We start from the raw sequence: 19,574 nt of genomic DNA on the forward strand, positions 1-19,574 counted from the left end.
AAAAATAACATTACTCGAGTCATTTTCTTCTATTCTTTTATATATATTAAAAATATTATATAATTAATCTGAATAAAAATATTTTATTTTTATAAAAGAAAAATAAAAATTCTAATTAAAATAAATATAATGTATAATTAAAATACATAAAATAAATTCACTTTATTAATATTTTTTTTAATTATTTATTGATTTTTTTCCTAAATCTAAATAATAATACCATTTTAATATATGGTAATTTCAAATTTATACAATCATTAAAATTAAATTATATTAGAGATATTGATAACTCTTTCTACATTTATAACATTATTAATGAATTGAAAAATAATTGTTTTATGTGTTATCTAAATATAAAAATGTTCAAAACAAAAACATAAATAATTAATCATATATAAATATTAATGAAAAAATAAATTACAATTATTAATCATGAATTATAATACATAGAATTTTATAAACATCTATATTATTTTTTTTAAAGGAAAAGTAAAATTCTCATTCCAAAATTCACCATATCTCCTCACTAATACTTTTCTAAAAGTATTTCTGTTCTGGTAATCCACATTGTTACCACTACTAGCTAACTATTTTTTTTAAATAATATAAAAAATAACCTTCTTTGTATCATTTTTTTTCTATTCTTTTGTATATACTAATTTTATTTATTTATTTAATCTAAATCAAATTAAAAATATACTTTTATAAAAAATAAAAATTTTAAAAGAAAAATTTCTGATTAAAATAAATATAATGTATAATTAGATATATAAAATACATAATTTTAATTAATAATTTCTAATTTTTTTCGCAAATTTAAATAATAATATTATTATAATATATCATACTTTCAAATTTATAAAATCATTAAAATTAAATTGTATTAAAAATATTGATAATTAATTAATTTTCTAAATTTATAACATCATTAATAAATTAAAAATATGTATTTTTTCTTTCTCTTCACATATGATATATAAATATGAAAATGTGAAAGACAAAAACATAAATAATAAGTTGATGAAAAAAGAGATTACATTTATTGATCATTGATCATAATACATAGAATTTTATAAATATCTAGACACTTATGGGAGGAAAAGGTAAAACTCTTCATTCCAAAATTCACCGTTTCTGAGCATTTCTACTTCTACTTCTATTCCTTGCAAATACTTTTCTAAAAATATTTCTGTGCTGGTAGTAGACATGATTACCACATATTTCTGTGCTGGTAGTAGACATGATTTCCTTCATCATGGGAAAATTTTATACTTTCCTTGTTGGATCACCCATGAGAGATGCATTCACATTGGTATCGAGATTTAAAGGTCTCCATAGGGTTACGAAATACCTCTTCTAGCATTGGTCCATAATACTAATCATCTAAGCGAGTTATGGCACTGAATATCGGTCCTTTTACATTATGATGCTCTTCCGAAAATGAATAAATTGGGAGTCTAGTATTCTTGATGTTCCAGCCCAACATGATGGAGCATGTCTAGGTTGTGCTAGTGGAAAGAAGATAAGGGGACTATTCCCCTCTAGCGAGAACAAGACAAATGCCATCATCCATATCATTCATTTTGATTTATGTGGTTTGATGCCTATACATTCTATTGGTGGCCATCACTACTACCTCACCTTCATTGATGACTTTTCAAGAAATACATGCATATATTATTTGAAGCACAAGTATGAAGCTTTCGAAATGTTCAAGGAGTTCAAACCTTTGGTCAAAAATCAAACAGGGAAGAAAATTAAATCTTTAGATCCAACAATGGTGGCGAGTACATTTCAAATGAGTTCATCGATTTTTACAAGAATTAAGGTATCAAGAAAGAGATGATTGTTCCCTATACTCCCAAGCAAAATGCAGTAGCTGAAATTAAGAATAGGTATATTGTAGAAGTTTCTTGTGCCATGCTCCATGATCAAAAGTTGTCAAAGTTCCTTTGGGGAGAAGCAACAAATGTTGTCGTATATGTTAAAAATAGGGTGCCTCATCAAGCATTGGACAACAATACCCCCGAAGAAGTGTTCATGGGTTCCAAGCTTGATGTTGGCCATCTCGGTATCTTTGGTTATCCTGTATATTTCCATCTGCCGAAGGACAAAAGAAACAAACTAGAAGCCATTGGAAGAAAAGGTACATTTGTTGGATATTGTGAAAATTCTAAAGCTTTTAGAATATAATTCCTGGTCAAAGGAAGGTTGAAATTAGCATGGATGTAATGTTTTATGAAGATGTTTCCCTTGAGAAAGAAAGGGACCTTTCTCTACCTCCTCCTCTTGAGAAGAAGAATGATGATATGAATATTTTAGATGGTCCTTATGTACTTGAATGTGAGATACATCGTTGACGATCCCATGGAGCCCATGGATCCCTTAGACCCTCCTCCATGTGACCATCCTTCTAGGAAGAGGCCACTTTCGCTTTGTGACACATTACAGGATGATGAGAGACGATTTCTCGTTCGAATATCATTTATAGATAGCAACAAGTCATGCAGTTACAAGGGATATGTTGTACCCATGAACACTATGATTCAAGCCAAACCTCCCACCTTTGAACATGTCATGAAAGAACAAGTGTAGAAGGATTTTATGGTTGAAGAATATGAGTCTATTATGAAAAAGGATGTATGGGATGTTGTGTCAAGATCGAAGGGGAAGTCTGTGTTGACTTCAAATTGGCTATTCAAGATGAAACATTGAGTTGGTGGTAGCATTGAGAAATATAAAGCAAGGTTCGTGGCCCAAGGATTCTCCAAAACACAGGGAGAATATTATGATGACATATTTTCACCTATGGCTCGATATACAACCATTCGCTCGATAGTTTCTCTTGACACAGTTAATGGATAGACTACATCATATGGATGTAAAGACAACATTCCTCCATTGCATGTTATAGGAAGAAGTGCACATTGAGCATTTATAGGGGTTTGAAATAAAGGATCATCGAAAATCACATGTTTGTAGGTTGAAGAAGGCATTGTATGGTTTGAAGAAAGACCCCAGAGCATGGTATGCCCTCATAGATAGTTATTTGGTGAAGCTAGGATTCACAAGAAGCAATGTTGATCCCAACTTCTACCTGAAGGTAGTCCAAGGTATGCCATTGATTTTGGTTCTATATGTTGACAATCTATTCTTGATAGGCAGTGAGCCCCTTATGATCAAGTGTAAGAGGGAGTTAGCCTCTAAATTCGAGATGAAGGATCTTGGACTCATGAACTAATTTCTAGGCCTTGAGGTGTGGTAAAGGCCTAGTGAGATTTTCCTTTCACAAGGAAAATATGTCATGAAGCTATTAGATAAAATTGGAATGACAGAATGCAAGTACTTTCCCACACTGATGGAAATGGATTTCAAGAAGTTATGTGGAGAAGTTGTAGGACCCAAATGAGCAAATCCATCTGAGTATATAGAGTTATGATTAGGGCTTTGGTGTTCTTAGTGAACACTCATCCAAACATATGTTATGTAGTGAACACATTGATTCAATTCATGACCAAGCCTATCCATGCTCATTGGATTTCTACTAACCACATCTTGAGATATTTGCATGGGATGATCATCCTTGGTCTGAGACATACTACCGGAGATGTTTGGCTTCATGGATATACTGATGTTAACTGGGCAGAAATTTTTTTCGACAGGATTAAGAGTATGTATGGATGTTGTTTTTGTATTAGATCTACTGTTATATCTTGGATGAGCAGGAAGCAAAAGTCCATAGCATTGAGTACCATTGAGAAAGAGTACGTTACCATTAGCATGGCTAGCTACGATGCCGTTTGGTTGAAGAAGCTCTTTGGAGGGCTACTTGAGCAAGTCCTAGACACTACATCGATATATTGTAACAACAAGAGTGGGATCTCTCTGGCTTAGAATCTTGTATTTCATGACAATTCCAAGCACATAGATATTTGATATTACTACATTCAAGACATGGTACTACAAAGAGGAGTTGTATAATCCATTATATATCGATAGATGAGTAGATTGTAAATATTCTCATCAAGGATTTTCCAAAATGGATGTTCTTAGTCTTAAGAGAGCAGATTGGACTGATGGATGTGACCCCTTCTAATAAGGGGCATCACTAATCAAGAACATTGAGTCAACTCTTCCCCCCTGTCTGAGCTCCCAGGGTGACAAATTGAGATGTATGGTTCCTGGGGTTGAGGGATCTCTAGAAAAATTATAGGGTCATAGATGTTTCTTCTCTATATTTTACCCATATGGTTGGAGATGTTGCTCCCCTATTTTGGTACTTGTAGAATATACCTTAGTTGCAATCATACCCACGAGTTGGGCTTGTTGGGATTGTCGCTCCTTGTTTGGCCAACAGGTTTAGAGTGTACTTAGGGGTGTACAACCCAAGTTGATTATGATGCAGTTTTTCTACCACATGACTCTTGAGGATCATTATTGGGAAGATCAGTGGGAAATAGGATGGGTTGAGATGTGATCCCCTATATCACCTATTTCTTGATATGGGGTTGAAGATTTTTTTCTCCCACATGCAATTCTAGGTTGAGATGTGCTCCTTGACGTAGATTCAGGTTGAGATGTGCTCCCTGATATTATTTTTAGATTAAGATGTGCTCTTCAACATTATAGAGGGTGGTAGTTAATGCTCCCCAATTCTTCTTCTTCAGATTCGAGAATGTTTTAGTGGATAGAGTTGAGCAGAGATGGGACATGATATGACGATAGGATACACATGACATGATGTAATTGTAATTTCTCCATAGCTGAGAGGGAGTGTTAATTTGGTAGCTGAGTGAAAATTCGAACCATGGGACTAGATTCCTCTTTTCGAGAGGACCAATTTGGCATATTGAAGTGTTCAATTTGGACAAGGGAAAGTGTACTTATGAACAAAAGCCCACATATGCACATTTGGACAGGTTGGCCCTAACAGGAAATGGTCACCCTTGGAAGCCTATAAATACAAATGACCTCAAGATCATTTGGACATCACCAAGAATCTTCTTATTCTCTTATTCATTGATTTTTTCGCACAAGTTTGAGTTTGGGTTGAGGAAAGAGGTTCACACAAGTTTGAAAATGCGCGTTTTGAAGCTCGCACGTGTTCTAGGGTTTTGGTTTCTGACCACAAGATCTTCAAAGGAAATTTTTGGCTATAACTGTAGGCTATTAAGCTCAAGGGTGTGTTTGGAAGGTCTCAACCACATGCACAACTCTTGCTCCATGTAGTTGGGCTCTAGGGCTAAATTTTGACATATGACCGTAGCTGACCAAAGATAGGAAAAATTTTCTATGATATATATATATATCTATATATATATATATATATATATATATATATATATATATATATATATATATATATATATATATATATATATATATATTGATGCTATGAACATATTTCTGAATTTTGTTGGTTTAATTTTGATGGATGATTTTGTATTGGGCCCATTATACTCTCTGCTGAACATTTTATGACAATCTAGTAGAAGAAGAATTTTCAAAGGGATTTTCGCCTTGTGTGGTTTTTCCCTGGTCTTTGACCAAATCTGGTGTCTCTTGTTGATTGTCTCCTTTGTCATTTCATTTACTGTTCTATCTTCGATTACTTTTGATGATTAGAAAGATGAATTATTATTGAAAATATTTCTAATTGAAGAATTGAATTGGGCTAAAAGTAATTAAAACAACATAGAGCAGTGTGAAAATTAACAATGACATGGTATGAAGTATACATTACAAGTCATCACAGTCTCCAAGGTTTAATTGGTTCATTTCTCTCAACTTGTTAATGCCTCAAAGCTTTTTACACCTAATCTTTGGGATTAGGTAAATCCATGTAAATATTGTAAAAAGAAAATAAGGATAATTTGAAGATGAAGAGACACTCGGAGATGAAACCCAAGAGTCTCTCTCTCCATGTATATATCTATAATCCATATTAATGGAAAGACATAATTTGATTTGAGGATTTACCTCCTGGCCTGACATGGTATCAGAGGCAGTCCCATTTTAAGCTTCCTTTCTTTCCTTGTAACTCCCACTGCTTCTGTTCTACATCTTTTGCAAACTAACATTTCTGTCAAATCCCTGCACAATCCCATGCATTGTTGTTGAATGGATAACTCTCATAGAAGGTTTGTGTATGAGTAGTGTGAAATTGTTGGAGCACAGGTCCCATTCTAGTATCTTCCTACTCAGTAACTCCTTTGCATTTTGGGCTTGATTCCCTAAAGTTCTGCTCCAAGTAACATAGATCCTCTTTGTTCCTATAGATGTTGAACGCTAGCTATTCTCTCTAGAAGATGTAGATCGCTATGCTGACCTGCTGGATATGAAGTTCAGAACTGAGAGACCTACTTTTGCAATCGTTCTCTACATCTTAATCCATTCTTGACATTTGAGAAATTCGTTAATTAAATGTACGTAACTCTTGAAGTCCATATGTTGGAGTGCACTGAAGTTTTATATGAATGTCACATCTCTAGTTATAATACTATGTCTCAGGTTGTATATGGTGCATTATTTTGCGTTCAAGCTACTATAAATAGGAAATGATACATTATATTCGGATGAATGACTATGCAGTGAATGGAGTGTTGAATGATGCATTGGAATTATCTATATACATTTGAATGGTGGGTGAATCATTATTTGAATGGTGTGTGTATTAATTTTTTATATGTGTTAGCATTTTTGAAGGCCGTATTTGGAGTTATTTTTTAATACCATAATCCTTTACATGGCACATATATTAAATGGAGTGTATGGATGGAAAATATGTTGAGTTCCTATTTTGAGGGTTGTATTATAATATATGATAGGTGGAACATTATTATAATATGTGTTATGTGGACCATATGTGGTATGTAATGAGATATGTGAGCATTATGTAATATGTCATGAAGGTGTATTAAGAGGTTACATTTTTAATTGAAGGCTTTTGAAGGCATATCCATTTTTTTGCAATTATTTTGAGGCCACATCAAATTTTATGATGCATTTACTCATCTCCATAGTGGGAGTAGTTCTCACTCGTAAATATAACTATATTGAGTGGTCTCAGAAGATAAAACACACCCTCATTTTCAATGAATTGTGAAAAGGGATTTGTGAAGGAGAAGGAGACAATGCACCTATAAATCCCACTTTAAATAAGGAGTTCTCCATTTGGGAGAACAAGAACAGCAAGGCCTATGCCTTGATTGCAGCATCAATAAATGAAGAAGTGAGTTTCCATATTTCACCATTTTCAAATGCCTTTGAAGCTTTAATGAAATTGAAGGAATTGTATGACCCACACTCTGAACTTGAATTTATTGAAGTGATGATTAAGTTGTTCAGTCTTGAGTTGAAAAATAATGAACCTCTTGCCTTAGCATCAAAAGTAAGATCCATTATGCATGATATAAAGGGCACTAGTGTTGAGATATATATTCCTCTCATAACTTATGTCAGGGAACTATATCCCACCTATTCACATTATCTTGAGTATTGCAAGCAAGTGGAAACCTTAATGAGATTACCTTTGACTCCATTGAAAATAATTTTGTTGAGAGAGAGAAGGCTTTTGGGAAGAATTCAACTCCTCAGTCTACTTACAAATTTGTATGCCTTGCACAAAAGGAGAAGAATCATGCACAAGATTCTTCTATAAGAAGAGGCGGACATATCCAAGGAGAAAGTCGGATCTTCATTAGATATGATGCACTAGAGATGGACATGATGCATCCACATGTAAGTTTCCTTAGATCAAAATTGAGTAGGAAAGGAATGAATGGAAAGGTTAAACTAATGTCAAAGGGAAAAGCAAAGTACTTGAATCCTCTCACTATGTTGTGGCACATTGTAATAATGGAGTAACTAAAGACTTGTTCAATGCTTCAATTGCTTCATCGAAAGATGATTGGTTTCTTGATTCGGGAGAAAATTTCCACATGACTTTAAGGAGAGATTTCTTTGAAGAATTCACTCCTTGATGGAGTAATATACTTTGCACACGAGTCAAAACTCAATCCATCAGGCTCAAATTGCCTAGTATTCTAGACTTTCTTCTACATAATGTTTTATACCTCTTGGAGCTGAGGAGAAATTTATTGTATTTGTTCCACATCCACCAAAAAGGACAATTCATTCATATATTTGATGGCAAGGTCGAGGTTAGAAAAGCATAATATCACTCACTTGTGATTATGGGGATAGAAGAAGAAAGACTTCTGAAGTTGCAAGGAACCTCTATTCCTTCACAAAACTTCTCATACAGTTCTTAGTATGATGAAGGTACATTTCCATCAAGTCTTTTATGGCATGCTAGATTAGGACACATGAACTATGACAACGTTCGTTTGTTGAAGAAAAATGGTGTTACTGGTTTGCCTATAATTCCTAGGAAACTTAAGCAATGTGATGCCTGTATCTTAGGAAAGCACAACAAACCGTCTTTTCATGATTCTCATTCCAGAGCACATAGAAAATATGAACTCATTCATTCAGATTTATGTGGCCCAATGCATATTCCTTCTACAAATGGTAAATAAATATATGGTGACATTTATTGATGACTAGACCAGAATGTGTTGCGCTTATTTATTGAGAACAAATCTAAAGATTTTGAAACATTCAAGAAATTTCATGCATGGATTGAAAATGATATACAATCTCGTATTGGCTCTATTCTCATTGATAATGGAAAAGAATACACTTCAAATTAATTTGAAAACTATCTTTGCTAGCATGGGATCAAACACCAAACAATTATGCCTTATAATCCCCAACATAACGAAGTAGTTGAAAGAATGAATAGAGCAATATTAAATATGGCACGTTCCATGATGATTTTCAAGAATGTTAAACTGATGTTTTGGGATGATGCAGTTTTTATGTGCTATGTATATCCCATCTCTTGGAGGTTTTCATCAATAATAGTTACAGTAAGAGACAAGGCCTTAAAGCCTTCCTCAAAGCTTCTAAAAGTCGTAAGGCTAAGAAAGACCCCTTTGATCATAATTCTAGAGTTCACCTCCCCTTCATCCAAGGGACAACTGATAGGATTGCTAGAATCCTCAGGAAGCACAACATTCCCTCAACCTTTAGACCCCCTTAATACCTTACGAAGTTCCTTAAAATCAGCCAAAGATCTTGTGGACCCGAAAGATTTGAAAGACGTTTATGTCATCCCATGCTCCTGTGGAACATCGTACATTGGTGAAACAGGCTGATCCATTAATCAAAGGATTAAGGAACACGCTGCCGATATCAAGCATGGAAGGACCCGCTCTTCGGCCTTAGCAGATCATGCTCGGAAGACCAATCATCATATATGCATTGAGGAGGCAAAGGTTATTGCGAATATTTCTCACTTTCATCACCATAAATTTAGGGAAGCCATAGAGATTGAAAGACGATCTAATAATCTTAATAAGGATGACGGGTGGAAAGTCAACAATTGTGGGATTCCGGCCCTTTCCTCTTAGCTTCCTCCCTTTCGTTTCTCCTTCTCCTCCCTTCGAATTTTATATTTTTTAATTTCCCCCCTTGAGGTTGGTTCCTTGATCCCTTCCCTCTTTTTTTTTTTTATCTAAAAAATACCTTAATTAATATTAAATTCGATTATTCCTAGTACATGAATACATGAAAGCATTTCTATTATTTATTCCTTTTTATAACTAAATATTTCCTTCTCATTTCATTTAAGTTTGATATTCAACCAAACCTCTTTTTTTATTTTTTTACTAAAAAATAACCTAATTAAAATTAAATTTGATTATTCATAGCAACTATAACCAAATAAAAACAAAAAAAATTCTTCCTTTATAACGTGTTATTTCTTTCACATTTCAGTTAAGCTTAATATTTACCATTTTAATTTTTATTTCATTAAAAATTTTAGTTTAATTAAATATTTAACCATTTTAATTTTAATTTTATTAAAAAATTTAGTTTATTTATTCTTTTTTTCTAAGGGTCATATTAGTTAGATAGAAATTAAAATAAGTTAATAATAATAAATAAATAAATAGTAAATAATTTTATTTTTAGGGTTAGGTTAGTTAGATATTATTATTATCTATTTAGTTATGAGTAAATAAATAAAAATTATTTTATTTTAAGGGTCAGGTGAGTTAGAGATATTATATAATGTATTTATTATTGATTCATCTTTAGAATAAATTAAAATGATTAAATATATAAATATATAAATAAATATTAATAAAAATAATAATTAAATAAATAATATTGAATAAATTAGTATTTCGGCCCTCTTTCCCATCCGGTAAAAAATAACCGTTATCTAGCCGTTTTTTCCCTTAGTTTTTAGAAGGCCTGGACTCCCTATTTAACTTTCTACGTTGATCTGATTTTTCATCTGGTCCTGATGATGAACCACACTGGCTGGTTCGAAACGCGTCGACCTAAATCTACCAATGTGATTTCTTCTGAAATTATTTTCAAATCAAAATATGTGTCCATCTAATGCTATAAAAAACAAGACTCCCTATGAAATGTGGTATGGCCACATTCCTTTAGTGAGACATCTCGGGGTTTTTGGTTCCACCTGTTATGCCTTAATACCTTAGGAACAAAGAAACAAACTCAATGCAAGGAGTCATAAGTGTATCTTCTTGGGGTACTCAAATACCTCCAAAGCATACCGTCTCTATGATGAAGTCAATAAGAAGTTTAGATGTGATCTTTTTTTAATCTTCCAAGGCCGACAATATTGTTGCATGACAACTTGATCGCTTGGATACATTTAGACATGTAAAATCTTTTCAAGGGTTTGATAATCAGATTCCATATCTTGAAGGGGGGATTCCTATACTGGATCAATATGTGGAATCTTCTTTTGAAACACTCTCTCCCCCACATGAAGCTCAAGCCACTGATGACACTTTGAGTTATTTGAGTGACAAAATTGGGAGATTATATCTTGATTTATCCCCATCTCAATCAACTGAGCAGCCTAGGCCATCTCAGAAAGGTCCTCCTAAATGGCTGACAAAGACACTTGAAATTGTTTGACCTGATGAGGTAATAAAGACAGGAACAAGAAGCTCAACCAGAAAAAATGGAGGTGATGTAGATGATTCTGATTCACTTGTTGATATGGATATTTTTTATGTTTGTGAACTGAAATTTTCTACAGATTTTGAACCAACTTCCTTCAAAGAAGTTGCTTCTCATGATGAATGGAAAGAAGCGATGCAAAAAGAATATGATGCTTTGATAAAGAATGGCACCTGGAATCGGGTTGATCTTCCATTAGGAACCAAACCAATTGGCTACAAGTGGGTCTTCAAAAACAAGTATAAAGCAGATGGCTCACTTGACAAGTGTAAAGCCAGGTTTGTGGAAAATGGTTTTGCACAGAAGGAAGGGGTCGACTATGAGGATAATTTTTCCCCCACAACAAAATGGGTTACCATCTAGACACTCTTTGCCTTGGCAACACATAACTATTGGAAGTCCATCAAATGGATGTAAAAACTACTTTCTTAAATGGATATCTGAAAGAGAATGTTTTTATGTCCCAACCAGAAGGATTTGTTGTGAAGGGTCAGGAACATAAAATATGCAATCTTGTAAAATCCTTGTATGGCCTCAAGCAAGCTCCGTGAGCCTGGTACGAGAAGTTAATTAAGCATCTTCTGAAACTCAACTTCAAACATTATGATCTTCATGATGCAACTTTGTTTGTTAAGAAAGTTGGCAAAAAAGTTGTGTATCTTTTGTTGTATGTAGGTGATATTTTGATGAGAAGGAACAATGAGAGCTACATTTCATCCATAAAGAACGAATTGAGGAAAGGTTATGAAATGAAATACTTGGGCTATGTTCACTACTATCTTGGAATTGAAGTAACTCAACATCCAAAGTTGATATTCCTCTCTCAGAAAAAGTGCATTAGAGATATGTTGAATAGGTTTGACATGGTTGAGTGCAATCATTTGACTACTCCAATGGAACAAAACTTAAATCTCACAGCCATTGAAGGAAAATAATTTGAGGATGCAACGAAGTATAGACAACTCATAGGAAGTCTCAACTACCTAACTACTACCAGACCAGATATTTCATTTTTTGTTGGAATCCTCTCCAGGTTTATGAAAAATCCTTGTGAGGGTCATTGGTCTACTGCAAAAAGAGTTCTAAGGTACTTGAAGGGAACTCAAGGCTTTGGACTTAAGTATACACAAGTGGGAGACTTCAACTTGATTGGATACTTTGATTCAGAATTCGATGGAGATAAAGAAACTGGGGTATCTACTTCAGGTTATGTTATGAGTCTTTGATCAAGAGTCGTCTCTTAGAGGTTGCACAAACAATCAGTTCCACCAGATTCCACAAATGAGGAAAAATATATGGCAACAACTGAAGCAACAAAGGAAATTGTGTGCCTAAGGAAAATTCTAGAAGATTTGCAGGAAAAAAAAGTGCATTCAACTCCTCTCATGATTGACAACACTTCTGCAATAAATTTGGCCAAGAACCCAAAGTTCCATGATCAAACGAAGCAGATCAATACAAAATACCATTTGATTCGACATCATGTTGAGGCCAAGACAGTCCACCTACGCCATTTTTCCACAAACGAGCATATTGCATACATCTTCACTAAAGCGCTTGGAAGAGAAAAGTTTGAAAGATTCAGAATGATGCTTGGACTCACCAACATCCCTTCAGATTAAGGGGGTGAATGTTGACACCTAATCTTTGGGATTAGGTAAATCCATGCAAATATTGTAAATAGAAAATAAAGAGAATTAGAAGACAAAGAGACACTGGGAGATGAAACCAAGAGTCTCTCCATGTATATATCTATGATCCATTTTAATGCAAAGACAATTTGATTTGAGGAGGTACCTCATGACCTGACAAAAGCAAGCAAATAACCAAAATATTCGTAACTAAAATCAACCCAAATTTGTGAGCATTACACCTCCATATAACTAAACAACTACAAATTTATGGTTGTGCAACATTGTCATAACCCATTTTCAATTAATTTTTTAATTAAATAGCGAAAATTTTCCACTATCCTATTGAAAAGTGTACATGAGCATAATCACCATTATGAGAAACAAAGAAAGCAAGATCTGTAGAAATGGAGGTCGATCGCATTTTTTAAAAGTCCAAAATTTTAATTAAAAAGCAATATCACCGGCATAAAACAATTATTTTACTTATATAGCATGTCTCAAGAATTTTATTTGGAAATTCAAATTTCAATTATCAAAATTTATTTGTATTTCACTTTTCTTTTTGAAAAATACCAAAAAAAAATAACATTACTCAAGTCATTTTCTTCTATTCTTTTATATATATTAAAAATATTATATAATTAATCTAAATAAAAATATTTTATTTCTATAAAAGAAAAATAAAAAATCTAATTAAAATAAATATAATGTATAATTAAAAGACATGGAATAAATTCATTTTATTAATATGTTTTAATTATTTATTGATTTTTTTCTAAATCTAAATAATAATACCATTTTAATATAGGGTACTTTAAAATTTATACAATCATTAAAATTAAATTATATTAGAGATATTGATAGCTCAGTTAATTTTCTACATTTATAACATTATTAATGAATTGAAAAATATTTTTTTCCCTTTTTATGTGTTATTTAAATATAGAAATGTTCAAAACAAAAACATAAAATTAATCATATATAAATATTAATAAAAAAATAAATTACAATTATTAATCATGAATTATAATACATGGAATTATATATATATATATATATATATATATATTTTTGGGAAAAGTAAAATTCTCCATCCCAAAATTCACCATATCTCCTCACCAATACTTTTCTAAAAGTATTTCTGTTCTGGTAATTGACATTGTTACCACTGCTAGCTAACTATTTTTTTTTAAATAATATAAAAAATAACCTTCTTTGTGTCATTTTTTTCTATTCTTTTGTATATACTAATTTTATTTAATCTAAATCAAATTAAAAATATACTTTTATAAAAAATAAAAATTCTAATAAAAATAAATATAATATATAATTAAGATATAAAAAATAAATATTTTTTTATTAATTTTTTTTAAATTTTTTTCTAAATTTAAATAATAATACCATTATAATATATTATATTTTAAAATTTATGCCATCATTAAAATTAAATTGTATTAAAGATATTGATAATTAATTAATTTTTTTAAGTTATAACATTATTAATAAATTAAAAATATCTATTTTTTCTCCTCACATATGATACATACATATGAAAATGTTGAAGACAAAAACATGAATAATTATATGTTAATAAAAAAAATAGATTACATTTATTGATCATGGATTATAATACATAGAATTTTAGAAATGTGAATATATTTCTTGGAGGAAAAGGTAAAACTCTCCATTCCAAAATTCACTATATTTAAGAAAATAATAATACTCTTCTTGCACATACTTTTTCAAAAGTATTTCTGTGCTGGTAGTGGACATTGTTACCACTTCTACATTTGGATTTGTTCTTTTGATTATTTCAAGATTCTCTGAAAATTTTGAATGACCATACAATCTTATTCTATGAAGGCTTTTAAGATTCCAATAATCTTTTGGCATCATTAATGCTTCACAAAGCATCAATGTAAAATTTTCAAGTTTGGGCATTGCACCTTCTTGTAGCATTGGAAACTCTTCTAATTCATCCAACTTAACCATTGAAAATGTCTTCAACATAGAAAATGCCCCCATCTCTCCAAATTCTTTAGGAATCCTTTTTAACTTCGGACATTCTACAATATCTAATCTCCCTAATCCTCTTAGATTTTGTAAATGTGGAAGTTCTTCCAACATATCACAATTCCATAATCTAAGATGATTTAAATTTTGAAACTGATAAAATTCATTTTCCATTTTAACTATGTGAGAGCTCTGTAATGAAAATTCAACTTTGACATATTAGTAATATCTTCAGGTAAAAAAGCTGTGAAGCTGATCTTCAAGTGCAATATTTCCATCTGAAGCATCCTCCCTAAAATGCCCTCACAAATTGTTTCTCCATTGTTCTGTAACCATAAATATTTGAGTTGTGTTAAATTCCCCAGGTCGTTAATGGAAGCCACTTTTTGACCTCTTTTAAACACTCGACGACTCCACGCACTGCTAGAAACCAAGAGGTATTGCAAAGAAGTGAGCTGTGATATGCCATGCGGCGCACATTGCAAATCTTCAAAGTCTGCAAGGTTTAAAAACTTTAGTGCTCTCAACTTATGAATGCCCCAAGGTAATTCTGTAATTCCAGAGCCAGAAAGATCAAGGATTTGGAGATTTACAAGTTTGGAGACAAATGCTGGTAACCTTTTGATTGGCACGTACACTAATCTTAGGCATGCAAAGTTGTTTCAAACCGCCAATACTTTCAGGCAATGATTGGATGGACGTACTACTCAAATCCAGAACCTTAAGAGAGATCATGCTCTCAATCACCCTTCTTGGAATTTCTCCCAAATCTCTGTTTCTATTCAATCTTAATGTGTAGATTTCTGGAGCTCTGAAAGACTCGGGAAGAAAAGCCAACTGGTTGCCAGTCAACAAAATTGTAGTGCTTGCTAAACATTCATTTGCATCCAATGTTGTGAGACCCTTACCTACGCCACAGTAGAAGCTCTCTTGCTGCTCAGCAATTTGTATTCCCCAACTGCGCACAACGTCGTGCATCCTGAAATATTGTACGGATCCATCAATGTCTCTCACTGTCGGTTCAAACAAACAACGGTCTGCTAAATTGTTGACGTAGATTCTTCCGATGTGGAATTGGTCGTGGCCAGCCTTATCTTGCAGCAGCCCTTCTCCCAACCACAAGATAGTGATGAGCTCTACCAAAATAATTTGGTCTTCTTGGAAGGCAGCAGCTAAGTACAGAAAGCACAATTGGAGATTAATGTTGCAGTTGCCCAGTGCGTCGTAACTCAACCTGAGGCAATCATAGACTTCGCTGTTGGCGTTCGACAACCTGTGGACTGCCAAGTCCCATTCTTGTGCATCAATAATTCCTGCCATTGCCCTCCCTACTGCTTTGATTGCCAAGGGAAGCCCTCCACACTTTGTACACACAACCCTCGCCTTTCCTTCGTCGATGTTTGCTGGTAGATTTCCATTGTTATGTGGAAATGCATGATAAACAAACAGCCTCCAACTATCATCCTCGACCAAATCGCGTAATGTAATCAATGTGGACTTATCTGCATTAACTCCCATCTCCAGCAGCGTTTTCTGGTTCCTTGAACTCACAACAATTTTGGAGGTGGAATGGTCGGCTAGCCGGAGTAGACCCAATTCCTCTAGCAATCTGCCACCCTCCTCCCACACATCATCCAAGAACAACGCAAACCTTTTGCCCTTTATACTCTCATGCAACCATATTTTTATAGCTTCTTCATTCATATTTTGATCTGGATTTATGTTTGCTTGCATGCCTATTTGGGAAGAGAGTTGATTCCTAAGATTTGTGAAAGATGGAGACTGCGAAACAGTCAGCCAAAGGAAAAATCCATTGGAAAAGAAATCCCTCACCTTTTCGCTATTGAAGACGGTCTTGAGGAGGAGTGTTTTACCAGAACCACCCTCTGCCTCCATCACTGGCTTCTCTAGTGCTGCAAAGGCATTATGTTGCCCCACGATAAGGGGTTCGTTGATGAAGAAACCTCTTGAAGCATCTGTTAGAAATTAATGGAGAATAGGTTACTTAGTTATGATTTCCTCTTTATTTGACATTCAGTTCCTATTAATTAGGAATCTGTTTTCTGCCTATGTATCTATTTAATTCCTGATGATTAATGAATAAGTGAAGCGAATGCATTTGCTGGAGGGAGCTCCTGGTGATCTGCACCTGTGAGCTCCCGTGTGTTTGTCCAAACTTCTGTCTTCTGTATTTCTTATCATGGTATCAGAGCTTCAGGGTTGCTGATATTGTAAGCTGAGTGATGGCAGTGACTGTCTCCGTGATTGTGGAGATCTGGTGTGAAGGAGGCCATAGTTGAGGCCGGTTTTATTGTGTTGATCGGAGGAGATACGGAGGTCGGATCATTAGGAGGTGCGGAGGCTAGGATCACTAGGAGGACGGATCGCAGAGGGATCAAAGTGAGATTGCCGTAAAATTCGGCTGCGTGGTGGCTGAAGGATTGTGGTGTGTGAAGCACTGTGCGTGGTCGTGGAGAACAACATTCCATGGTGCTGGAAGAGCCCGCGCGCAGAGGAGTTACAGGACCGATCGCCAAACATAGGAGCAGATCGTGGCATTTGGTGGTCGCCTAGCAGAGGAGCCCGCTGTCGTGGCTGGTCGGTGGCCCTGCGTGGCTGAATCGAACTAGGCGCGGTCACGATTCACTTCCAGAGGTTGCACAGTGGCTGAGATCCACAGATCAACAACAGTCATGAACAGAGCCATGATCGGTCAATTGGGGATTCATAGTGATCGATCAATTGGGGTTTCTAATTGAAGGGCTTCTGCTGGAGTTGCAGGTGTGGGGGAAATGTTGATATAATGAAACTTGCAGAAATTATGACAATGGCTTCAGAGTTGGAGATGTATGTTGCTCTGTATAATAAGGAAGGGAAGATTCTGCCGTTGAGTTGAAGTTTTGAGTTTGCTTCTGATTGTGAAAATTCAAGAATGCAAGAAAGAAGGTTATGTGATATGTTCCCTCAGTTGAGCGTTTGGAATTCTGAGGGTTTCAAAATGCTTTCGGTCACCATCATTCGTTTGTCGGTGTGAGTCACCAGAAGGCAGGCCGGTTGGCTAGCCAACCTTGTCCAGTTGCCAGATTCGTCTTTAACCGTTAGGAAAGAAGCAAGATTCAAGAGATTCAAGATAGACTCTTCTGCGTGACAGAGTGGACTCGCTGTTGCGGGCCAGCCAGAGGAGTTGTTGCTGATTGCCAAAGTGGGCCTTCGCCTCTACCTTAAGATTTTTTTTTTCAAGATGAATTTTCAGATGGCAGATTATTTAAATGAAAGCAGCAAATTGGATGGTTCCAATTACATAAATTGGAAATTCAAGCTTCAGACTTTGCTTGAGGGTCAGAATACCTACAGCATTGTCATCGGTGATGAAGGTAAGCCAACTGTTGCAAATGGTGGAACGAATGCAACAACTCAAGAATGGGAGAAAAGGGAGCTGAAGGCAAAGGTCCTACTAAAATAGTTAAAGATTGCATCATCCCTCATATTCGGGATTGCAAGACAGCGAATGAGATCTGGACAACTCTCAAAGACATGTATGAAATCAAGAACACCAGCCGAACCTTGTTCCTCAGGAAGAAGATCCTCTCAATCAAGATGGAGGAGAATGAGTCTGTTTCGTCATTCTTATCTTGGATAAAGGAAGTTAAAGATAAACTATCTGATATCGGTCAAACCGTGGAAAATGATGATCTGATGACAATCACCATGAACGGTATGACAGATGACTATCAGATGTTTATAACTGGATTGAATGCAAGGGAAAAGCCTCCAAGTTTTGAAGAGCTTACTGGAATTTTGCTACATGAAGAGGAAAGGAGGTCGTATCTCAAGCCTCAAGATCTAGATCTTGCATTGATAACAAACCTCAAGCCAAAAGGGAGAGCGATGGCTGATCAGAGGAGGGGCAACACATCAGAAATGACACCACAAGGTATGACCTCGTATAGAAATGACTCTGCTCCTGAATGTTTTTATTGTGGTAAGATAGGCCATATTGCTAAATTTTGCCGCAAGAAGAAGGCAAATCAAGAGAGGTACAATCAAAAAAGGCATGCAGGTCATTTGGCAGATGCAGATGCAGATACAGACCCAGATCAGAATCTGGATGTTAGACTATTTATGGCCGAGGGTGACACTGTTATTGAGGAGGATGAATCAGATATTTGGATCGTGGATTCTGGAGCCTCCTCGCATATGTCAGGTAAAAAGCAATGGTTCAGAAATTTTAAAGAATCCAACACTGGAGTAAAAGTCTATCTTGGAGATAATAGTGGGTACGAGATCAAGGGACATGGAGATGTCCTTGTTACTCTGCCTGATGGTAAGATCAGGAATATATCTGATGTGTGGTATGTTCCTGGCATTAAGAAGAACCTGATTTCTATGTCCAAGATTACAGATCAGGACCTCAAGGTAGAATTTTTTAAATCTTATTGCATTATTAAAGATTTGTTTGATCAGATGAAGCCCATTGCTACAGGTATTCGCATAGGAGGACTCTACAAGTTGAATGTGAAAAGTACGCCTCAGCAAGCCTTGATGACGTCAAATAAGTCTGCAAATGAAGACGGACTCTACAAGCTGGCTCAAGAAATAAATACCTCAGAAGTTTCTTCTATATGTGAAGACGGAAATGAGTCTGCCTTTGTGGACATTAAGCCGGTCTATGATGTTGTTAAGGCCAAACCTGTGGACACCCCTATTGAGGTCGATGGTGGGACAGACGATTGTTACAAAACAGAGGATGGTGCCGGACAGTTTGACAAACAGTTGTCTGCTCTGGAATCATATCTTGGGTTGTCTGAGTATTCTATTGCTAAATCAAATCTGTGTATAGAAGATGCAGGTCGCTCT

The 19,574-nt window shown here is 34.8% G+C and overlaps 1 protein-coding gene across 1 annotated transcript in view; it reads right to left on the reverse strand.

Moving 5' to 3' along the window:
* The window catches only part of LOC149264734 (putative disease resistance protein At1g61300), a 145,590-nt gene extending 128,977 nt beyond the window's left edge, over nucleotides 1-16,613 (reverse strand). The window contains exon 1 of the mRNA XM_089400595.1: nucleotides 15,336-16,613. Coding sequence (XP_089256721.1) covers nucleotides 15,336-16,613 — 1,278 coding nt within the window. The remainder of the gene's footprint in view (nucleotides 1-15,335) is intronic.
* Between the last annotated feature and the right edge of the window lie 2,961 nt (nucleotides 16,614-19,574).

Source organism: Pinus tabuliformis, chromosome 6 (assembly GCF_031772625.1).
Source record: "Pinus tabuliformis cultivar Carrire ecotype Pingquan chromosome 6, CPIR1, whole genome shotgun sequence".
NCBI classification, from domain to species: domain Eukaryota; kingdom Viridiplantae; phylum Streptophyta; class Pinopsida; order Pinales; family Pinaceae; genus Pinus; species Pinus tabuliformis.